At 53.9% G+C, this 15,638-nt stretch overlaps 3 protein-coding genes across 11 annotated transcripts in view; 1 reads left to right on the top strand and 2 right to left on the bottom strand.

The window, feature by feature from the left end:
• The window catches only part of ANKRD52 (ankyrin repeat domain 52), a 16,953-nt gene extending 12,944 nt beyond the window's left edge, over positions 1-4,009 (top strand). Inside the window, exon 29 of the mRNA XM_081061501.1 lies at positions 3,748-4,009. Within this exon, the coding sequence (XP_080917627.1) occupies positions 3,748-3,873 (126 nt within the window). The 3' untranslated portion in view covers positions 3,874-4,009. The remainder of the gene's footprint in view (positions 1-3,747) is intronic.
• Positions 3,847-9,467, bottom strand: SLC39A5 (solute carrier family 39 member 5). Of its 5 annotated transcripts, XM_081061507.1 has the most exons (13): positions 9,364-9,467; positions 9,035-9,115; positions 8,603-8,671; positions 7,956-8,308; positions 7,275-7,458; positions 6,333-6,495; positions 6,005-6,174; positions 5,643-5,783; positions 5,170-5,266; positions 4,914-5,084; positions 4,654-4,734; positions 4,357-4,547; positions 3,847-4,111 (listed from the first exon to the last, which is right to left on the bottom strand). In XM_081061507.1, exons 4-13 carry the CDS (start codon positions 8,237-8,239, stop codon positions 3,968-3,970), a joined length of 1,626 nt encoding a protein of 541 aa, XP_080917633.1. In that variant the 5' UTR covers positions 8,240-8,308; positions 8,603-8,671; positions 9,035-9,115; positions 9,364-9,467; the 3' UTR covers positions 3,847-3,967. The 5 variants fall into 5 exon arrangements, with proteins under 5 accessions (XP_080917633.1, XP_080917631.1, XP_080917630.1 ...); XM_081061505.1 differs by lacking the exon at positions 8,603-8,671; XM_081061504.1 differs by lacking the exons at positions 8,603-8,671; positions 9,035-9,115 and having other exon boundaries at positions 9,364-9,450.
• On the bottom strand, positions 8,288-15,638 carry NABP2 (nucleic acid binding protein 2). 5 transcript variants are annotated; one of them, XR_013994106.1, is made up of 9 exons: positions 14,034-14,141; positions 13,539-13,641; positions 13,009-13,147; positions 12,831-12,902; positions 12,569-12,650; positions 12,414-12,477; positions 9,861-10,155; positions 9,364-9,466; positions 8,288-8,308 (listed from the first exon to the last, which is right to left on the bottom strand). XR_013994106.1 is itself a non-coding variant. In XM_081061509.1 (7 exons), the coding sequence occupies exons 2-7, from the start codon at positions 13,615-13,617 to the stop codon at positions 9,956-9,958; spliced, it is 636 nt and encodes a 211-aa protein (XP_080917635.1). In that variant the 5' UTR covers positions 13,618-13,641; positions 15,020-15,638; the 3' UTR covers positions 9,628-9,955. The 5 variants fall into 5 exon arrangements, 4 of the variants coding, with proteins under 4 accessions (XP_080917635.1, XP_080917636.1, XP_080917634.1 ...); XM_081061509.1 differs by lacking the exons at positions 8,288-8,308; positions 9,364-9,466; positions 14,034-14,141 and adding an exon at positions 15,020-15,638 and having other exon boundaries at positions 9,628-10,155; XM_081061510.1 differs by lacking the exons at positions 8,288-8,308; positions 9,364-9,466; positions 14,034-14,141 and adding an exon at positions 15,370-15,576 and having other exon boundaries at positions 9,628-10,155.

Here is a 15,638-nt window from a genome sequence, read left to right as displayed (position 1 = left end):
TCAATACCTCAGCCAGGGGCCAAGACACAGAACTTGAATAGAGGTCATGCCCCCTCCACCCCCACAGTGCATCCTTGCCCAGTTTGGCTGCCATCAGTATTGTCCCCTGAGAACTGGACAGGCTTCGTTTACACAGTAGGGGGTCTCCCCTGGGGGATCCCTCAGTCTTTTGCCCCTACCTGTGCTTGCTTTATTCACAGTCTTGCCCACTTTTCAGTTGTGGCCCCTGCAAATCTTGCCACCCTTGCCAAGGGTGGGCTAAGGGGAGGGGAGGCATCCCAGGGCCCCTCTATCCCTAACGAATACCCTTAACCATACCTCATGCTCGTTCCCTGATTCCTGGGGGTTTTGTCCAAGTCCTTCATTCTTTTTATCATGGTCCCTTTTTATCCTCTCTCTCTCTGTCTTGCTTCCCCCACCCCTCAGTTCCTAGACCATTTCAAAGCTTCCAAATGACCATTATTGGTGAGAAGGATTGTGCAGCTTTTTAGTTTTTATTTTTGTTTTCAAAGCCAAAGGGCCTTGCAACGCCCCTCTTGCCCTCCTCCCTCCATATACCCTGTCCTCCCCTATACGACAATCAATGTGACCTCTCTTAAGGGCTGCAGCCCCCCACCCTCACCCTGCTGGTTCTGCAGAGCTTGCCCCCTAACTTCAATTCTCTCTCCTGAAATCTTCCCATTCCACCCCTCCCTCTCATTTTGGTGCTGGGAATTAGGTGGTGGGGGGCGGGGGAGCTGGGTCCTCCGGAGAAGAAGACTCTTGGGGTATCAGTCGTGTTCTCCTTTATCCACGTTCGGCGATGACAGGAAGAATTGGAGTATTTGTCAGGAGCCCCAGTGTTTTGCTAGATGAGATTTCTGGTGGCTGCCTGCTCCCTGCTGCCTCTTCAGCACCCCGTCAGCAGTGCTGGGGCAGGTGGTGGGGCCTCCTTCCTCCCTTCTCATGTGGCTGTGAGGAGGGTGGAGGACAAGCAGCCTCCTCTCCTTATGCCAAAGGAAATCCCACACCCCACCCCGGCTTCTCCAGCCCCTAGGATTTTTTGAAGCATTTTGACCATTCTCATGGCCACTGCATATTTATTTTAATGTTAAGATTTTTTTAAAAAACCTCTTTGACTTAAACGGGTGTGGAGAAGTAAAACAGGCAGAATGCCCCCCCAATATTCAGGGGGTAGGGTGGGGAGGAAACCTCTCCTTCCCTTCGCCCGCCCTCTTTCCCTCTCCCTCTCCCCACCGCAGCTCTAAAGCACTTGCTTCAAGTAATAAGCACTTTTGAGAAAAAGCCTATTTTTAAGTGAGGACCTGGGAGCAGCCCCAGGTCCCAGCAAAGGAGACAGCGAGGGCTACATAGGAGACAGGGAAACAGACTAGTGAATCAGAGGGCGAGATGGAAAGAGCCAGTTTTTAGTTTCTGATTTTTGGGGGATATGTTTCTGATTGGGCGGTGGCTTTGGTAGGGTTGTGTACTATCCTTCAGAAAAATGAATGGCACAAACTGTGGGTCCCAGGATGGACCAACAGACCCAGGTCACTGCCACTGTTCAGCTGAGACTGACGGGCCACCTCCCCCACCCCGGGCCCCCTGAGCCATAGGACTGCTGAAAACCACTGAATGTACAGCCCAGGTTGGGGTGGGGAGCGGCCCCTGGGGGAGGGGGCTTCTCCTTTTGTTTGGTGCTGTGGGGGGTGGGAGAGACGAGACTGAGGGACTGCCACCCTACTTAGACATGTGTTCCTTGGGGTGGAGGGGCTGAGAAGGGCCCGCCTCCCTGTCCAGCCCCAGCCACGGCCCCTCTTCTTTCCTCATCCCTATCCGTTTTGACTGTAAGTCCAGCTCACCTTTGCCTTCAATATGTAACCAAAGGAAAACTCAATACTGTTTCCACCGCTGTCTGCCCACCCAAGCACCTTTTTACTCCCCAGACCTAGAAGGGGAGAAGAGGCTGGGGATGCAGGGGGCGTGGGGCCAGAGTGAACGGTTCTACAGCTGTGTCCACAAAACCTTCTCGGGGGTCTTAGAAGGGGCCCTGAGAGGTGGGGTGGGGCCAGGCTGGAAAGGCTGGGAGCAGGCACACTCTGGATCTTGTGCACATGCGTGTTTCTTCGTCTGAATGACTCCCGTGACTGTGCTCCAGCAGGGAGGCCCCTTCCTCTATCCCTCTCCGCCATTCTTCACCCTCTCCCCCACCCAGTGTTCATTCCCGCCTCCCCTTCCCACCGCAAAGGAAAATAGCCTTACAGACCCTAGCCCAGAAACCCTCCTCCTGGGGCAAACCAGTGTGGGGCCCCATCCTGCCTAGTTTGAACCCTACCTTGTAAGAAGGAGGGAGAAGGAGCAAAGCAGCCCCTTCCCCCTTGTCATGGTGGCTCCAGCCCTCCGTGGCCTTGACCCACGTTGGGCAAGGGCGGAGGTGAGGAATATTTAAGGACCAAGCCCAGTGGTCTGGGAAGAGGGAGGTAGAGAGGGAAGGGTCTGACTTGAGGACTCCCACCTCCCAACCCAACCCCTAGAGAAGCGACCAAATCCCAGAGACGGGAGGAAGCTGGGTGGGGAGGGTCTGCTCTATGAATTACTTGAAGGTACTGACTCCGAGGCTGCTGTCGCCCACTGAGGTGTGAGGGGGACACTGTCACCGCGTGTGGGAGGCAGAGCGTGGCGGCTGACCAGAGAGGATCTGCCCTTGGCCCGCCCCCACTCCTGCTAGGCCCCCAGGGAAGTCGGGGAGAGCCTTCCCCTCCCATCTCCATCCCTCACTCTGGGCACCCTCTCCAATTGCACTAAAGTAGCTGTTGTGCCAGTCTTACCCCCACACCAGGGTGGGGTCTCTGCTTCCAGTCCTTTCTTTCTGTCCCACTGCCTCTGCTCCCATCCTGGACAATCTCCTTGTTCCCTATATTCCTGGATAGCTCAGCTTTGTATGTGTGTGTTTGGGGGTGGGGGTGGGTTCCAGCTGGAGTGGGTTTGGTAGGGGTTTGGGAAGGGCCAGGGGAAAGATGGAGGATGAAATCTCCTACCCCCTTCCTCAACTCCAAGCCACAGAAGCCTGGGAGGGAGGGTACCTACTCTCGCTGCCTGCCATGTGTCTTGCAGATGTGCCAAAATGGGGGTGGGTGGGAGGGGAGGGTGCCTGGCAGAGCGGCCCCCAGGGTGGCTCTCTCAAAGCAATACAGTTCCCCCTGCCTGGGGGACGGCAAGACAGGGGAGAGGGTTGGGTTGGGGACCTGGGGGTTCCCTGTGTATAGCTATGTATATTCAGGGGTGTTCTCTGTCTGGTACCCGCTGTGGGCGTCTCTGTGTGTGTGGTCCTCCCCTTCCCCATGCCCTGCATGACCTGTGATGCTGCAGACACCACCATCCTGTGTGCAGGGGTGTGTTGGGGGCACTGAGGGGCATGTCCCATGTCCTGTTGCACCCTCCACCCTGTGACCCATGTACTCGGTTGTAGGAAGTAAAGAGAACTGAGCACAAGTCACTGGATTCTAGTTGAATCTTTCTCTAAGCAATTTCCCCTTTCCTTCCCTTCTCCCTGCCTTGGATCCACCTGTGGTGCTAGCGTTGGGGTCGGGGGTGTTTCATGCTGGTGGGCAGCAATAAAGGGCAGATCTGCCCGGAGGCCTGTATCCCCAGGGTGCTGAGGGTAGCAGGAAAAAGTGGGGACCTCGGTGCATTGCCCCACCCCTCCCCTCCTCCCTGGGCTAAAGCACAATGCTCTCCCCGAAGATTGATGCACCCTGTACCCTCCAGGCCCGACTCATGTCCTCCCCCGACCTGCTTGGAGCCCTCCCTCCTGCCACATCCTGGTTTTCTATGCTGTTTTGGTGCAAGTACAACTGTCGTAGTCATGGCTTTGGGATGGGTTCTGTTTATTAAAATCCTATTGCTCCTACTGGCCCTGTGTCCCGCCTCCATTCCTGTGGTTGGGGGGGAAGGAAGGGCAAGCTGGACGCCTTTCCACTGGCCCCCATCAGCCATCAGAGACCAGGGGCCGTAGCTGCTCCTCCAGCAGGGCTATGGTGAGCATGAGGCCGCCCCCCAGCAGCAGCCCCAGGCCCTGCAGCAGCACTTCGAGCATAGGGAGGGGCTCAGGAGGACGCAGCAGGGCAGGTAGCTGAAAGAAACAAGAATGTCAGGATCCTGGCATTGTCTCTGTCCCCTAAATGCCATAAAAGTGTCAGGAAGCAGCAGCAGCCCCCGCCTAAATGCTTCCAGGCTCCTGTTTCTCAAACTACTGGCCTGTGGCCCAGCTCCCTCCCAGGTGGTCCTTGGTGGAGGTGGAGGGACTAATGCTTCCCTCTCCTCCACACCCCCCTCCCCACTTCCCTCAGTTTCTCTGCAGCACCCCACACCTCTCACCATGTCTACAAGGGCCACATAGAGGAAGACCCCGGCAGTGACCCCAAACACCCAGGGAGTGAGGGGGACAGGGCCCAAACTGAGCCCCACTCCCAGGGCTGCACCCCCCAGTCCCAGAGCTCCAGACACCAGGCTCAACAGCAGCAGCCGCCGAAAGGACAGCCCTGCCCGGAGCAGCATTGCAAAGTCACCTGTTGGGAAGAGAAGACAGGGTAGGAAGTAAGCCAGGGCTGCCCTTCACCTGTGTCACCCCACCAGCCTCAACTTCCACCCCAAGCCCACTCCCAGCATTCCTACCCAGTTCGTGGGGCAACTCGTGGCAGAAGACCGCTAGGGTGGTGCTGAGGCCACTGGAGAAGCCATGAGAAAAGGCAGCACCTGGGGTTGGCAGAATTGGAGGTGGGTAGTCCAGAAAAAGCTCCCTGCCCCCCCCACCCCCCGGGGCAGGGCCTACATTCTCCCTGGTGCTCTCTCCCCGCTTGCTGGGAGCCCTCTCCTAGCCCCAGCCAATGACTAGAAGCCTCTGACGTGCCTCCCTCAGTCCCCTTGCCTCACACCTATGGCCAGCCCATCAGTGAGGTTGTGCAGACCATCTCCCAGGAGGACCATCCATGTTATATCGGCATCACCACCGCCCTGGTGACCATGACTGTGGCCTTGGTGCCCAGGAGGGACTGGGGCTGGTGGAGGCTGGCTGTCCTGCTCCGTGCAGCCCTGAGCCCCTGCCTCTGCAGAGAAGGACAAGGACAGTGTTGGTGGCTGCAAGGCAGGCTGGGAGCGGGGAGCCTACTCTTCCTTTTGTCCTCCGGTCACCTGGCACAGCCTGTAGGGGTTGAAGTGCCATCCCACTGCCATCCTCCAGGTCCAGGCTTGGTGTTCCGAGATCTTTTCTTTGTTGCCCGCAGCATCTCTGAAACAGGAAGGGACCTGTCTTGGTGGAGGAGGCAGCAGTGCCAGAGGCTAAGGAGAGACCAGGCTCCCAGCTGGGAAAAGCAGCACCTGGCTCTCTTTCTGGCACACGGGGATGTTTTCTTGGCCTCTACTCTCTTCCCAGGTTGGCACCTCCCTGTTTCTTGTTGCCTTGAACTCTGAAGAGGAGGCTGTTCGGCCAGAAGTCCTGGGTTTATGCTGAGGGGGCCCGGCCCAACTCCCTGTCAGTGGTCAGGGCCTGCAGCCAGGCAAACAGCAGTGCCAGGAGCACACTCGGGCCCTCACCTCCTGCCTCATGTGCCAGTTCTTGGCTACGACTGGTGTTGGCCGAAGGAGGAGAAAAAGGTGTCACTCACTGGCCTGAGCCCTCGGCGCCGCAAAAGCCCGAGCATGTTCTCCAGCATGAAAAGCAGGAAGAGACCGCCAAGCACTGACAGCCCTGGGCCCAGATCTTCTTCTGGTCGCCAGCTAGGTCCAGCATGCTGCCCTTCTTGTGCCTGACAGAGAGGAGGTCAGGGCAGACCCCAGAAGTCCCAACACCCCACGACATCCCCCTCCTGGGTGGGAGGTGGCACGCCGTCACTCATACACTCCACTAGCTTGTGGGCTGACGGGGGGGGGGGGGGGCGCCTGGGGATGTCCTACGACTGGGACCACCTCGGGTACGAGGGGGCTGTCCACCAGCGGGGCCAGGGGAACAAGGAAGGGCTCCACGTACATGTGGCAGCAGGTGTAGCAGTGCGTCCCCACAAAGAGTGCCCACAGCTAGGGCAGCCAGGAAGCCCAGCAGGGGCCTCAATAGACGAGATCCCAGGAGCCGCAGCAGCAGCAGGGAGAGGGGAGCAGGGAGGCTGAGCAGCAGGACGGCCAGGGCACTATGAACCAGGGCTGGGGAGAATCGGGCTGAAGTTAGGCCAGGGCTAGAGGGAGGGGCTCAGAGACAGAGGTGCTACAAGAGGCAGGACTCCCACAAACCCCCTTCCTTAGCTTGGAGCCCACCCTATCCAGGATTCAGGGTGCCCCACCACCCGCTCTCACACACTGACCAGACAGTAGATCCTCTGCAGGGGTTGGGGCCGGGGCCTGGATGCAGACTCGGCTGTCGATCTGATAAAGCAGGGCCGGGCACAGCAGAGCAAACTGACGAGGGGTCAGAGGAGCAGCGGGGCTCAGGCCAAAATTGACCAGCAGCTGGGAGCCATTCAGACACTAGGGGAGTTGAGTTGGGAGTCATACGTGGACCTGTGATTCAGATCTTTAATGTCTGCCCTTCCATTGCATAGACTCCTGGGTCTTTCCCAGGGTCCCTGGTACATCAGGGACTAGGGACAGGTAGGTATAATCAGTGTGTTAATTATTGTGAATATTTAATCCAATGCAAATATTCAAGTCAATGCATGCGAGTGCTAGCGAACATTGCCACCATCTCCCTCCCTCACGAGCACCTGATGATTTCATTGATTTGGTCATGGAGTTGATTAGACAACTGGAGCTCTCTAGTTCAGAATCTTAGAAGGGAAAAGAACCTGAAATGCCATCAACCTTCCTCTCAACAGCCCTGTTACATGTTTATCCAGCCTTGGCTTGAATGCTTCCTGTGATGGGGCACTCACTCTCACCAGGCCTGCTGCACATTAGCTTTGGCTGCCCTCTGGTGTGTTGTGGGACAAGTTCACTTTCTGGATGAAGAGAGCAGTCAGCTCCCTGCAGGTCTCCTCTCCAGATAACCAATCCCACAGCCCACCGTGGGCTGCTGCTTTGGTTTCTCTGCTTTGCCAAGTGTGACCCCTAAGTTGGGTCTTGGAGTTCTGGGTGTGTTTTCTCTGCTCTGAGCCCAGAGGGAACATATTTCATATTGGAACAACATACCCTAAGACCATATCTGGACTTTTTTTTTTAAGTAACTGTATCAGACTACTGACTCTAAACACTTCATGCCATCTAAGTCTCATGGCTCCTTCCCCCTCTCAAGCGCTTATCACACTCACATCTTCATTCAGATGGTCAGCTAGTGAATGGTCCAGCAGCAGAAGCCTGTGAAAAAGGTCCAGGCCCGAGGGGGCTGGCCCATGGGGTGGTGCTGGGGCCTTTGGCTCCTCCAGGTCACCCCACCCCGAGGGACCCAGAGGCAGCTCAGCCCAGACATCCACATTCAATTCAGGGTCCTGTGTCCTAGAACGGATGGATGGGATAGCAAGTCAGACTTGCCCATGTTCTCTGAGCAACCCCCTCGAGAGGCTGCCAGGGAGCTTAGGGGAAAAGGGAAGACCAGTCCCTGGCTGGAGTTCCTGGGACCCAGAAACCATGGACTATTACTCCTGGGAGGATCTGAGAATTATCAGTTTATAGGAATGGGGGGTCTGGGGGTGAGAGGAAGCAGGAATTGGGGGACAGCCAAAAATGCTACAAATTGGAGAGCCAATCAGGCTGGAGACACTGAGCATTGAGACTAAGAGCAAGGAGATGAAGGGCCCAGGATTTGGAAGAGGAGAGAATTAGAAAGCAATAGAGGTAAATGGGATTGAAGGCATATAAGGAATCAGGTTCTGAAAAATTTGTAATCCCAGGAATCTGATTTTAGAAGCCAGAAAATTTAGGCAACTGGAGACTGAGCTAAACACAGAAGAGCTTGGATGTGGGATTTGCGGGTGGAGGAAAGGGTCTAGTACCTGTGGGTGGAGTTGTCTTCAGCTGGGGGTGCAGCCGGACCAGCTGGAGGTCTATGATGTCCCAGGTGCAGCCCCTGAACTCGGCCTAGCCCTAGGCTGTGGAGAAGCCTGGCGAGGCCCCCTGCAGTCAGCGTGCCATTCTCCCCGTACAGGCCAAACAGCTGAGCCAGGTAATGGTTCTGCTCCTGCTCAGCAGGGCCCAGGTTGGGGGCTGAGCCCCCTCCCCAGCCCAAGGCCACACACATACACAGGCCAGTCAGCAGATGGCTCATTGGGAGCCCCATTATTGGTGGGAATTGGTCAGAGGCTGTTTCCAGTTTCTATTCCTCCTGGAACATCCTGAGGACTGTGCCCTGGAAGAACAAGGAGGAAGGGTCGGGGCTCCTGCTCTGCTGTCCAGCTGGGGCCAGAGGGGATCCCTCACTCATACAGCTCCCCCCTTAAGTCCAGCATCAGCCCCCATCCTCCCTCCCCAATACCTCCCTCTGAAGCAGCGTCTCCTCGTTTGCCAGTTCCTAAAACACCTTCCCTCACCGAGAGTGCTCCCTTCACCTGATCTAAAGCTGACAGTCCTTTCCCTGTCCTCTAAACACTGGGCCTCAACCTTGCCCCACCTCTCTATCCCCCCTCAATGCCCAGGACCTCACCCCCACTGGAAGCCTACGAGCCCCGTCACCTCAGGTCCCCGTCAGGCCTTGCAGTGGACACTCAGGTTCCTGAGTCAGGGAGGGGAGCCAGGCTCAGCCTCCAGGTGCCCAGGTGAAATGGAAGCCACGTCAGATGGAAGGTTGGCATGCACAAGCCCCCCCCTTCCCAGCCCACCTGCCTTGGGGCGGGGTTAGGGGTGGGGCAAGTGTGGGAAGGCTCACATGAGAGAGGAGTTAATGGTTCACTGGTCTCTTGGGTGGGGGTCAAAGGTCAGTCTCTGCTGAGGCCCCCAGTAGGGAGGGGCCACCCTCTGCCCCTGGAAAAGCCACACGGCTAAGGAGAGTCTGAGCCTGCACTTTTCTTCGAATCTACCCCCTAACCCAGTTGGTATCATTTTAACCTTTCCCTGAATATACTCTCACCCCAACTACCTTACTTCCGGCACTGGGCTTCATTCATCTCCATCCCTATCTCCACATTCCCTGGGAAAGTTGGGCCCATGTATCCCTAAGCTGGAGAGAAAGGTAAAGAGGAAGATAAGTGGCAACCTCAGATGCATGGGGAAGAAATTGTTTTTAGCAGTTTGTCACCCCAGAAGTGTAAGAGCCAGAGCTCTGAGAATCCACAACCAAGAAAGGGGAAGCTCTGGTGGGAAGAGAGAAGAAGTATCTGGGCTCCCCTCAGATGACCCACATGGCTTAAGATCAGGGGAGCACAGTCTGATTGGGGCGATTGATCCAGGGGTAGAGGTTGGTATTACCTGACAGCAGGAGACAGAAAGGACGCCCGAGAGGAAGGGGGACACAGCCTTCTTGGTTCCAGCTGTGGCTGGGGGGGGAGGCAGACAGGCGGGCAAGGGTCACCTGCAGGGAGGGGGCAGGGGAGGGACACTACCTTAAAGCGGCAGGCCTGCTTTGCTAAGACGGTAACCTATGTCCCCTCCACCCTCTAGGAACACCTCACCTTCCTAACCGCCCAGCTGTTAACCTCTTCATTTTCCCACCAAAAGCAAAGGAGTCCAGGATAAAGTGGTAACATTTATTAGGAAGGAGGGATTCAGTTAGACTTCCACATCACACACACACAAGAAACAGACCATAATGGCCATTTCTAAAAAGGAGGGCAGGCAGAGAGCCCAGGATCCCAGGGGACAGGCAGCTTCAGCTGGACAGGAGGGTGAGGATGGGCTTAGGGGGGAGAAAGCCACTGCTCACCACCCCTTCAGTGAAGTTTAGTGACTAAAATACTGCTACCTACCCTGTTCCCCACAAACCAGCAGCCCAGTAGAAGGCTGTGTTCTCTAGCAGACACTTGGGTTATGGTTGGTAGCAGGAAGGGAGAAGAATGTCTTGCTATCTCTTACTGCTCCTTCGGGTTTCTTTGCCGTTACTGACAGGGTTGTTGGAGGGGCCAGGAGGTCCGGCAGGTGTATGGTTTGGCTGGCTTCGGGTAATTCGGGTGCTGGGGGGGTGGGAGGGAGTGTGAGGGGGGTGCGGGCCACCAGCAGGACCTGGTGGGGTGCTCAGTCCATTCCCGTTCTGGCTCTCAGAGGCTAGTTGTGGGAGAAGGGGAAGAAACACAAGAATTAGAGAAGTAAGGTAGGAGAGGGCTCCATCCCAAGGCATCCTCCCATGCCCCAGAGAGTAGTGCAGTCTTCTTTAAACACAACATTAATACCAACTGGACCAAGTGCAAAGAGTGCAGGTTGTATAAATGAAGTCCCCGAGAAAAGTCAAACAGTCATTTTCTAAGTTGCTACGTGAACCCTAGTACAATATTTTTCTCTTTTATTCACCTCTGTAGTATTGGGAGTCAGACCTAGAATTAGCTGTTTAGTTCTAGGCTCCAGGAGGTCTGACAAAATGCCCCTTTACCAAAATTGACTGTAAAACTGGAGAAGCCTGGGAAGTAGAAGGGCCTGAAGTTTCTTGTGTTATAATGGAAGAAGGACCTTTAAAAAAAAAAAAGGTATGGTGTGTATCACAATGACACAGGTTCATTTTGGAGAATACAGATAAGAATGAGCAAAAAAAAATATTATACATACTCTCCCACCCTCAAAATAATAAATAACATTTGTGTGTATATTTTAAATGTTTGATAGAGCCAGATATGTGAGATGACTTCCTGAGCTCCCATAACTGTGCGTATCACCATCACTGCACTCACTACAGTGTTTTATAATCATCATCTGTGTGACTCTCTCTTTCAGAGACTATAAGCTCCTAAAGGCAGATGCTGTGTTTTATTCCTTGGTATTCCTCATCTATAAAAGTTTGTTAAATGAAGGCAGAGGCCTGCCTCTCACATACATAGAGCACTATGAATCCTAAATGGTGGAGGAGTCATACGCTAGTGCTTCTCAGACCATATCCTGGCTAAGCCCTGATGCTTCACCAGACTCAGATATCTGCAGCCAAAACTGAAGAACAACGCCCTTTCCTCAATTCACAGAAAAAGTTTAGGGAGTGTACAGAAAGTCAATGTTAAGTTTTTAATGCCAGACATGTTTTTTTGTTAAGCCTGTTGTACCAACTGGCAGAAGACAGAGTGAATAAACATCTGGCAAATGAATATCAGGAGCAAACAGGCTTAAATGTACCTTATTTAAAATATTTTTATAAATGGTGTAGCTATGGAGACCTGAAAATATGTAATAATCATATTTTCAGTTGAAAACATGGATGATAGACACAGACAGTAATTTAGTGGTTACCAGAGGGTAAGGGGGTGGGGGGTGGGAGATGAGGGTAAGGGGGATCAAATATATGGTGATGGAAGGAGAACTGACTCTGGGTGGTGAACACACAATGGGATTTATAGATGATATAATACAGAATTGTACACCTGAAATCTATGTAAATTTACTAACAATTGTCACCCCAATAAATCTAATTAATAAAAAAAAAACATGGATGCTAATTTTTGTGGTGGAATTAGATATAATTTCACGGTGTCTCCAAAAAACACATGATCCCCAGTGGTTCTGACACAAACACTTCTGAAAACCATGGTAACTGGGGATGCAGACACAAACTGAGGAAGGGTAGAGGCCGCCTGAAGTCTAGTGTCCCAGGGAGAAACCTAAGCACAGATCCAAGGCCAGAAGGAACCAAAAACCCAGGGAGCAGTAGGGTCAATTGGGAGATGACCCAGAAGAAGAAAGGAGCAGTAAAAACCAGGTTCTTGAGGAGAAGCCAGAGGACGGAGGAGGTGGTGTTAATGAGTGACTCTAATCAAAACCTGAGGACTTGCGGTAAGGCCCCAATTCCTCAAGAGACCAAAAGCAGGGGCTTGAAGTACATGAGATGGAAGAATCGTACTCCTGAGGGCCAAGGCCGAGAAGCAGGGCCTTTAATTTCAAGAAGAGTGGTGACTCCAAAAAGGAAATATTTAGTGCTCCAAAACTCTGTAGTGTGGACTTCATGTTGGTCATACAAGTAAAACCGTGTATTACAATTATATAATAAGTAAAAATGGGCAAGTGGAAAAGGAAAGGTGCTGCCAAAGAAGAAGCAGAGAGAAACAGCCAGAATGAATGAGTGCTATCTTTGTGGAGAAATCGTCCTAATTTTTGCCTTTGAGTGGTAGTGGCAAAAAGGTCCCAGAGCTCTAGCAGTGAGAAACAGGCCCCCAAATCTTTTCACCACAGGGACTTGTAAAAGAACTGGGAGAAGAATTGGGATTGGGTGGAAGGGGATATATTGAGAGAGGAGATATTTAGAAAAGGGATGAGGGCATTGCCATCTCTCCAGGCTGGGAAGAGTAGAGGAGCTAGGCAGACCAGCAGATGGAAGGGCACAGGTTTACCTGGAGAAGCGGCAGGGGGTCCGGTGGTAGGCTGGGGAGCTGTGGGGCTGCTATCGTTCTGCACCTGAAGGCATAGATTACACACTCAGACCTTGCTCCCTACCCTGCTTCTTTTCCTGACCTGCCCTCTCCCACATCATGGCCATGGGACTCACCGTTTTGTTGGGTGTCTGTTGGGCGCTGTACTCTGGGTTTGGCTCACTGAAGTTAGGAACCTCAGAATAAACCATACAGAATCTGCAAGGAGAGAAAGTGGCTATAGGCTCAGACCCATCCTTTGGGCCGCTGCTGGAGGCTTCAGAAAGGTCCAGATATAGGACATGGACTGCTCACCCTTACACTGCCTCCTTGCAAACCTTAAAATGTCCCCCGGTTGGCCTGGTGTTTCTATATCCCAATCCCCAAGACAGTACTTACTCTCCAATCTTCTGAAGGTCACCCCCACGGCCAGTGTACAGTGTCAGACAACCTTTGAACACCGACGCGTACCTTTGGGGGCACGAAATGCAAGATTCAGAAGAGTTACAGCGACTGTTAACCTCACTCTCTTGACGATTACTGCCCTTGGATAGCTAGGCGTCACAAGCTGGCTTACCCTTTGGTCAGCCGGATAATGTCCCCTGGCTGGATCAGGTTGCCCACATCATCCCAGACGGAGATATTGATGCTGCCAGTTTTGTCTGCCACTTTGCAGGTCCGAACTTCGTGACCGTCCTTTGTCTTGGTCACTCGGCCTGGAGGGAACAGATTAATGGGAGAAGGGGATCAGAAGAATGAGATCTTGATATTCGTGGGGTGAGAGAAAAGGCGTACAAAGAAGGCAAAGACAAACCTCTAGGGCAGGCTGGGGTGGGAGTGGGAAGTGGAGGGGCCAGCACCATGGAGAGGGCCCTGAATAGAAAGGCCCGCGTGGCACTGGAGGCCTGAATCTGGCCAAGAGTTCCATCTACCCTACACTTCACTGCAACTTTACGGGCTGGGGTCTACTAGGAGAGTGACTGGGCGTGAGCCAAGTCTCGGGGTGTGCCCTGCCACCCACGGAGCAAGTTAAGAACGGAATTCCCTTTTTCTGCCCCCCAACCTCAAGAACCCGCGCAAGGGGGCCCACCACCCCAACATAGCCACCTGTCTCCAGCACAATGAAGATAAGGTTCAGATTCTTGAGCCCGGGCTTAATATCCTTCACGAAGGTCTCCGTCGTCATGCTGCCCGAGCCTCAGCACCCCACCTAGAAGGGGGAAAAAGGGATGAACGCTCAACGCTTGGAGCCTTCTTCCGAAGCTCCACTTCCCAAGGTCTATCTAAGACACTTGACTGGGGTCAGGCTGCCTCAAACCCTCCAACTCTTCTAAAAGGTTAGAAACGAACGTCCCCGGGGGCCTCCAACTTCAAGATCAGAATTTTGGGGTCTCTGTATAGGCTGCTTGGGAGCTGGAAGGCCCCCTCCCGGGATGCTCTTTTAGTCTCAAGCCCCGAGGTGGGGGAGCCGACGGAGACGTGAGTAGGGAACCCGGTGCAGAGTCAGGGAATGGAATCTTACTGTCCAAACCTTCTCGAACCCTCATCCGGACAACCCGGGACTCGGGCCATCCCCTCCCCCACCCACAGCCCACCACCCACCCAGGCCGACCGCTGGACAGTGTATGCTGACTAGCCGCCCGCAGGGGGAGCCACATGCCCCGCTGCCGCCGGATGCCACTCAATGGAACGCGGGAGTGCCGATATTCCCGGAAGTTTCCCTCTGGCCTCTTCCGGCCAATCAACGCAGCCCTGGCGCGCCCCACTGGCCCCCGCCCAGCCAATCGGGACCCGAGTTTCGTGAGCCGCGAAGGGGGCGTATTTCAGGTATTAAAGGAGCCTGGGAGTTGATGGGCTCCGCAATGAGAAAGGTACACCACCAGGGGGCGCCTCGGGTTCCAATTTTCCTTTCCTTGACGGAATGTGCACTTAGGATCAAAGATTTTGTTTCTCTCCTGGACGTGACACAGTGGAAAAAGGATCAAGAGTGTTGGAATCCGGCGGACAGAAGCTTGAACCCCACCTCAGTGCTTCACTTCTTTTCCTGACAGTTCTTAAATATGCAATTCCATTTTGCAGACAAGCAAATTATATAAAAAGCAGTGCCTATAGCACACAGGAGAGTTTCCTCCTCTTCTCCCACTGCTCTAACCCTCATCTTTATTCCCTTCATCTTTAATGCACTGTCTAGCTTGATCAGGGTCTCTGGGAAAAGTGGCATTCACACCACAGACAATAGGCAGACTCACGCTTTTCGAAGAAATGGGACACGGGGCAGAGTACAATATTTGCTTTAGTCCCTTTCACAGTTCAAAAGGCATCTGTTCCTAATGTACTTACCTCACTCGATGTCAGGGATCCCCCCCCATAACTGAAAAGGAGGCCGAAGCCTTTAGTTTCCTTTGAGACTTGTCAGTTAACAAAAGGTGGCTTCCTCGGTAATGCGTATAAATCAGTTACACATAAACAAGTGCACATAACTGTGTGTTATCATTTACTTAGCGAATATCCATAACAAATGCTAGCTTCAGATTAGCCTAAGAGGTCATGTAATTGTAGTGCCTTCACTTGCTTAATTAATCCCTTACCTTCTACTAAAGCGCTTTCGAGTCCACCTTGACTCTCCTCGGAGCTCAGGTTCTCTCCCGCCCACACCCCCAACCACGGTGTTGTATCCTAAGGAAATCAAACAACAACCCAGGGAGAGGGACATTTTATCTCCCTTCTCTCCCCTTAGGTGTTTCAGGTGTTCAGAGAACCAACGTAGATAACGGTAGGAGAGCGGCTAGGAGAGAGGCGGGCCACACTTTGGACACCCTAGATCAAAGCCTTGCGGTCACATCAGACACTCCCCGGTCCCCATCCCGTGGAAGTCAGGTTGAGACAGTATCCTCTCGTGACTATGAGTCATAGGGTCGGGAGACTCCGAGATGCTGACCACAGCTCTGGAAATGAGAAAGGCCGGGCAGATGGCAGGTCACAATGCCGGCTAGCCAACTGGAGACGATCTCGCACCACGCCGCTTGCGCCTTAGGATGCCCCACACGCGCGCCCCTCCAAAGCGAAGTCTCGCCCTCCAGGGGAGTCAGCCTCGGGAATCAGCCCTTGACGTTCCCACTGGGAAGAACATAGAGTTCTCCCTCCCAAATGGCTATAGAGACTTCCGGTCCAGAGCGGAGGCCTGGCTAGCCTTCCTCTCTCCTCGTT

This window comes from Rhinolophus hipposideros (assembly GCF_964194185.1).
Source record: "Rhinolophus hipposideros genome assembly, chromosome: 9".
Classification (NCBI taxonomy): domain Eukaryota; kingdom Metazoa; phylum Chordata; class Mammalia; order Chiroptera; family Rhinolophidae; genus Rhinolophus; species Rhinolophus hipposideros.
The sequence above is the reverse complement of the archived record's forward strand: the minus strand, read 5'-3'. Positions and strand labels throughout refer to the sequence as shown.

Excerpts from the sequence above, each read along its gene's own strand:
- SLC39A5 (XM_081061503.1), bottom strand. The coding sequence starts at position 8,239 with ATGGGGCTCCCAATGAGCCATCTGCTGACTGGCCTGTGTATGTGTGTG. Across the intron at positions 7,459-7,955 it reads GAAGACAACTCCACCCACAG|GACACAGGACCCTGAATTGA; the intron begins GTACTAGACCCT and ends CATCCGTTCTAG. Across the intron at positions 4,735-4,913 it reads CACTGATGGGCTGGCCATAG|GTGCTGCCTTTTCTCATGGC; the intron begins GTGTGAGGCAAG and ends TGCCAACCCCAG.
- NABP2 (XM_081061509.1), bottom strand. The coding sequence starts at position 13,617 with ATGACGACGGAGACCTTCGTGAAGGATATTAAGCCCGGGCTCAAGAAT. Across the intron at positions 13,148-13,538 it reads CTTCATTGTGCTGGAGACAG|GCCGAGTGACCAAGACAAAG; the intron begins GTGGCTATGTTG and ends TGTTCCCTCCAG. Across the intron at positions 12,651-12,830 it reads GACCTTCAGAAGATTGGAGA|ATTCTGTATGGTTTATTCTG; the intron begins GTAAGTACTGTC and ends CTCTCCTTGCAG.